The sequence below is a fragment of the Neovison vison genome, chromosome 13 (assembly GCF_020171115.1).
Source record: "Neovison vison isolate M4711 chromosome 13, ASM_NN_V1, whole genome shotgun sequence".
NCBI lineage: Eukaryota > Metazoa > Chordata > Mammalia > Carnivora > Mustelidae > Neogale > Neogale vison.
Window position 1 is genome coordinate 74,101,251 of NC_058103.1, and position 5,428 is coordinate 74,106,678.

Below are 5,428 nucleotides of genomic sequence, written 5' to 3' on the forward strand. Positions count from 1 at the left end.
TCACCAACAAATTCCTTTTAATCTGTTGCTAAATGATCTATTGCAAAGTAAAGAATTGAAGATAAAGATGCTTTTGTTGAATGACACTGTTTGATATGCTCTCTGAGCCAGGGAAATAGCATTTTCCTTCCAGTGAAGCATCCACCTCAGAATCCCCACCCCCATAAGTGCAGCCCCTGCTTCTTCCTTCCACTCGCCACTCCCCAGGTGTTCAGAGCTGGGGGATGCCTCCTGTGGAGATCTGAGGTTTTTGTGAGCCTCCCTCTGGTGCTGCATCACTGTGTTGTCTCTCAGAGCACAGAAATACACTGCTGAGTCCGCAAGCTGTAATGCTGTGATGGTGAGGTTGATGGAATGGTCTGATTTCTGCAAGTTCAGAGAATACCGACCCTCTGTTGCATTCTGCTCCATGTATGACTCCTGATGAATAAGGAAAATCATTTCCCCACTTGGTGGTTGTTTGTACCAGAATAAATAATAAGTCAAACCACTAACTTCGTATACACAATCCAAGGTCACAGTCTCATTCTCCAGTGTAGAGATGGCAGACTGGGCTTGAGTTACCTTCTGTGTCATGCTGGATCCTGCAAAAAGAAAAGAGAGAGAATGAGGCTGATTCCTCTGGTAGTATCCCTAGGGTTTTAAGGAACTCACATAGGACTGAGAGTTCTGATTTCCCTGCCCATTATTTCCCCTCCTATACCCCACCAGACAATAATAACCCCACCTGCCTCTAGCCCCGGACTCAGGACTCAGAGGAGCTTGAATCTATGTCTGTGGCCATCCTTACTAGCCTTACCAAGGCAGAGGGAGGCTATCACTGCTCTCAGCAGGCTGGGGAGTAGCATGTTGGAGCACTTCCTCTGAGTGAAATGTGCTGTGCTCTGCCTCAAATTCAGATCTAAATGCCTGCCCTGTGCCTCACAGGGTGCACACACCGTTACTGAGCTGTAAGAAACTTCTGTGCCACAACAGGAAATACCATTTGCTATCCGTGGGCTTGTGTCATGTGTGGCTTGTTTACATGGTGGGGACGGAGTCTACTTTGTTTATTTAGTCTTTTTGTAATTTAATTCACAACCATTATATCTGGACATGTATATGAATTAAGTTGAATTGTAGGATATTAAGGATGCAACCATTTGCCATCTTCAGCCAGTGCATCTATGATGGACTGGTAAGTTTCCAAAAGAAATACAATTACTTATGATTATGGTGACTTCTAAGGACAAATAGTCATCCATCTTTTTGTACAGTGTATGCTTTTTTTTTTTTATCTCCAGCCAAAGTCTACAATAAAATATACTCACAGAAATTTCTTCCAGACAAGAAGCGAAAACTATTCACCCTCAATTGTCATAACTTTTCTTCATGCACTCCAAGGCATTGGGTTCTGAGGAAATTTCCACTGGATAAAGTTCCTTGTCTTTCTAATGCTATCACAGCAAGTTTCGTGATTGACAAAATGGGACCAGCAGCACGTGTCTAACAGCAACCAATAGTAAGAGTGTTAGAAAAATCTTGCTTTTAAATATTGCACCCTCCAGTTGAAACAAGGTCAAATTCACCAGACTATGCATTCTTATTTTCTTATATCAAAAATGTAGCCACTCACAAATTGCAAATATCTCTTCAGCTTTCTGCAGCAGCAGCTGTGGCTCAGAAGTTTCACAAGAAACAGTAGCTCAATAGCTTCCTATTTTCATAGCGAGGAAGTCTGTGTTTGATTTGCTTGGCATCAATGTGCTGATTTATGACTGGGATTCAGTCAACTGCAGCTTTTAATCACCTATTTATTTTTTCTTCCTGAAGAGAATATATCAATTTAGTGACATCTAACATCCATGTTATATTGTGAGAAAAGAGTTTTTTAGGAGTCCAGGATGGTCCAACTATCAGAAAATAGTTATCTCCAAGAGGAGAGGTTTGACTGGAGGGAGGCACAAGGGGACTTCTGAGGTGAAGGAAATATTTTATATATTGTTTTGTTCCTTGGATATATATAACTCTCAAGACACACCAGACTGATCTATGCATTTTATTGCAGAAAAAAATTATACCTCAATAAACAAAAGTGAACCACAGTAAAATAAAATGTGTACAGAGAAAATTAATTTGTCCAATGTTCTGTAGGTGTTGCAGAAATTTATTTATATTTTTTAATTGTTACAGAACAGCTGTGGTCTGTCTGCTGTGATTACAGCATACTCCCAACCTTTTTGACAACCACCCAAGACTAAGAAGCGACAAAGACTATGCTGAAAGGCTAAATATATACATATGAGATGATTATACAAAATGGAATACAGCTCTCAGAATAAAGACCTCAGCAGCTACACTTAATTATAGGAATAAATCTCACAAAGGTAAGATTATATGAAAGAAGCCAGCTATGAGAGTACATGCTAATTGATTCTGTTTGCACAGAGTACAAAAGCAGAGAAAACTATTCTGTTCAATTGATGTCAGGATAGTGCTTACCGAGGGTGGTAGAGACAGGGGGAAGGTACAGGAGTGGCCTGGTACATGGGTAATGTCCTGTTTTTCTATATTGGTGCTGGTTACTTGGGTGTTTCCAGTATGTGACAATTCACCTCGCTCTGTAATTATTCAGGTGCACACTTCTCCATGTATGGGTTATTTTATTTATCTTGGTTCTTTTTTAAAAGATTTTATTTGTTTATTTAACAGACAGAGATCACAAGTAGGCAGAGAGGCAGGCAAAGAGAGAGAGGGAAGCAGGCTCCCTGCCGAGCAGAGAGGCTAATGTGGGGCTCGATCCCAGGACCCTGAGATCATGACCTGAGCCGAAGGCAGAGGCTTAACCCACTAAACCACCCAGTATATTGGTTCTTTTTATTGAAATATAACTTCTTTACAAAACAATGCACAGTGTCTATATGCTCATTTCAATGAGTCTGAGAATTTTATATACCCATGTAATCACCACCCAAACAAAATTGAAAACATTTACTTAACCCCAGGAAGTCCCCTTGTGACCTTCTCTGGTCAAACTGTCCTCCCCGGAGGAAACCGCCTTTCTACTTTCAATCAAGCTTCGTTTTTTTTCTTTCTTGAATTTCATCTAAATGGAATCATACAGCCAGAAGGACCTGGCTTCTGTCAGTTACTATAGATTTTAGTAATCCATCCTATTTTTGTGTGTATCAGTCAGTGGTTCATTCTTTTCTACTGCAGAGTAAGATTCCTTACATACCATTAATTGTTTACCTATTCTTCTGTTGATGGACATTTAGGTCGTTTCCAGTTTGTGGCAAATCTGAGTAAGCCCACAACAAACATTTTTGTATGGGTCATTTGTTGGGCTGTGTTTTCACTTCTCTTCAGTAAATATCTATTTGAGGACTTTTTGGGCCATAGCTGTTCCCCAAAGTGATGGTACCAATTTCCCTTCTACCAGGAGTGCATGGAAGGTCCAGCTGCTCCATGATTTTGCCAATATTTGAAGTTGTCCTATGGTTTGTTTTAGGCCTTTTAGTGTGTGTGTGGGGGGTGGGGGGTGGGGGGTGAAATAGCATCTGCATATGAATTTAATCAGAATCTCCTTAATGATTAATAGTGTTGAGTCCATTTTATTTACTTACTAGTCATCCTCTTTATGTATTTTATTATTGTGTTATCTTTTTATTGTTGATTTATGAGGGTTCTTTTTATATTCTGGAAATAATTGTTTTCCAAATACTTCTTTCTGGAATACTTCTGATGAAGTTCTAGAGCCTAGAGCTGAAGTTCGGTGGGCTGAGGACTGGAGCCAATGACTAAGATAGAATTCTTGAGACATCTTTGGTGCAAAATGGTGGTTTATTAAAGCACGGGGACAGGACCCGTGGGCAGGAAGAGCTACTGCCCCGGGTTGTGAGGGATGGCAGGTTATGTACCCTGCGGTTGGGGGAAGATGAGGTGAAGGAAGTTTTCAACGGAGTTTTCATATGCTAAAGAGGGCCTAGGAGGTGCTGAGAGACCCACGCAGTCTTTTAGCAAGCCATTAACATCAAGATAGTTGGGAGATTCCTGTCTTGCTGGATTGTGATCTCTGCAAGTTAACTATTTGTTTCTCGTTTATGGCGGTCAGGGGTGCCTGAGGAATGTTACACATATTACCGAGGGGAGCGCGTGGAGAGGGGGGGCAAGGTGCCAGCTTTTGCTTTGTCCTCAACCAGCCTCCTGCTCCCTCATCACTTCTGTCTAGACTTTAGATAGCTTATTGATTTTCTTACTATTGTTGTTTGATGAGTAGAAATTTTAAATTTTGCTCATGTCCTACTTCTCAGACTTTCTTTCATGGTTAGTGTATTTTGTACCGTGCCAAGAAATCGCTGCCTGCTCTGAGGTCTCAAAGATACTCTCTGCTGCTTTGTGCAAGTTTTAGGAGTAGCACTTGAGATGAAAACAAACATCTTAATTTGTCCTAGCTTGTTTTCAAGTAAAATTATTTCCCCTTATGAAGAAAATGTGTTCTTGCTGCATCTGAATATGCTGTAAGACCACAACACATTGTTTTTATGTTGATTTAAAGAAACAGTTTCTTTTCTTTTCTTTTCTTTTTTTTTTTGAGAGAGAGAGAGAGAGAAAAAGAGAGTAAGAGAGCAAGTGAACTGGCGTTGGGGAGAGGTGGAGGGAAAGAGAGAAAGAATCATAAGCAGGTTACATGCCCAGTGTGGAGTCCCACATGGGGCTTGATCTACGACTCTGAGATCATGACCTGAACCAAAATCAAGAGTCTAATGCTCAACCAACTGAGTCACTGAAGCACCCCAGAAATAGTAGCTTTTTAAAGTAAGTGAAGTTATTATAATTACCAAAAAAACTTAAAAAATTTACTTAGGTATCTACCCTTTCGGATATTTTTCGTTTCTTTTTGTGAATCTGCATTTCCATATGATAACATGAAGACCTACAACACCTCTGGGACTGCACATCAGCTGGAGGCAAACAATCCTTGATTTTGTCTCTCTGAAAGTATATTTATTTTGCCTTTATTTTTAAAGGATATTTTTGCAAATAAGAGAATTCGAGGAGATCATATTTTGATTCTTTCAGCACTTTGAAAATGTTGTTTTAGGGGCGCCTGGGTGGCTCAGTGGGCTAAAGCCTCTGCCTTTGGCTCAGGTCGTGATCCCAGGGTCCTGGGATCAAGCCCCATGTTGGGTTCTCTGCTCGGCGGGGAGCCTGCTTCCTCCTCTCTCTCTGCCTGCTTGTGATCTCTGTCAAATAAATAAAATCTTTAAAAAAAAAAAAGAAAAGAAAATGTTGTTTTATTGTCTTCTTGTTTCTACTGTTTTTAGTAGCCAGTTAATTATCAATTGTATCTTTGATCCTACATGAAGATAATGGGTCTATCTTTCTCTTTTGACTGCTTTTTAAGATCTGATCTTCATTTAAGTTGTTTTTTTTTTGTTTTGTTTTG

At 40.2% G+C, this 5,428-nt stretch overlaps 1 gene segment (V, D, J or C); it reads right to left on the minus strand.

The window, feature by feature from the left end:
* On the minus strand, window positions 1-848 carry LOC122894526. The segment is given in 2 exon segments: window positions 1-584; window positions 800-848. Coding segments are annotated over 2 exon segments (633 nt in total).
* Between the last annotated feature and the right edge of the window lie 4,580 nt (window positions 849-5,428).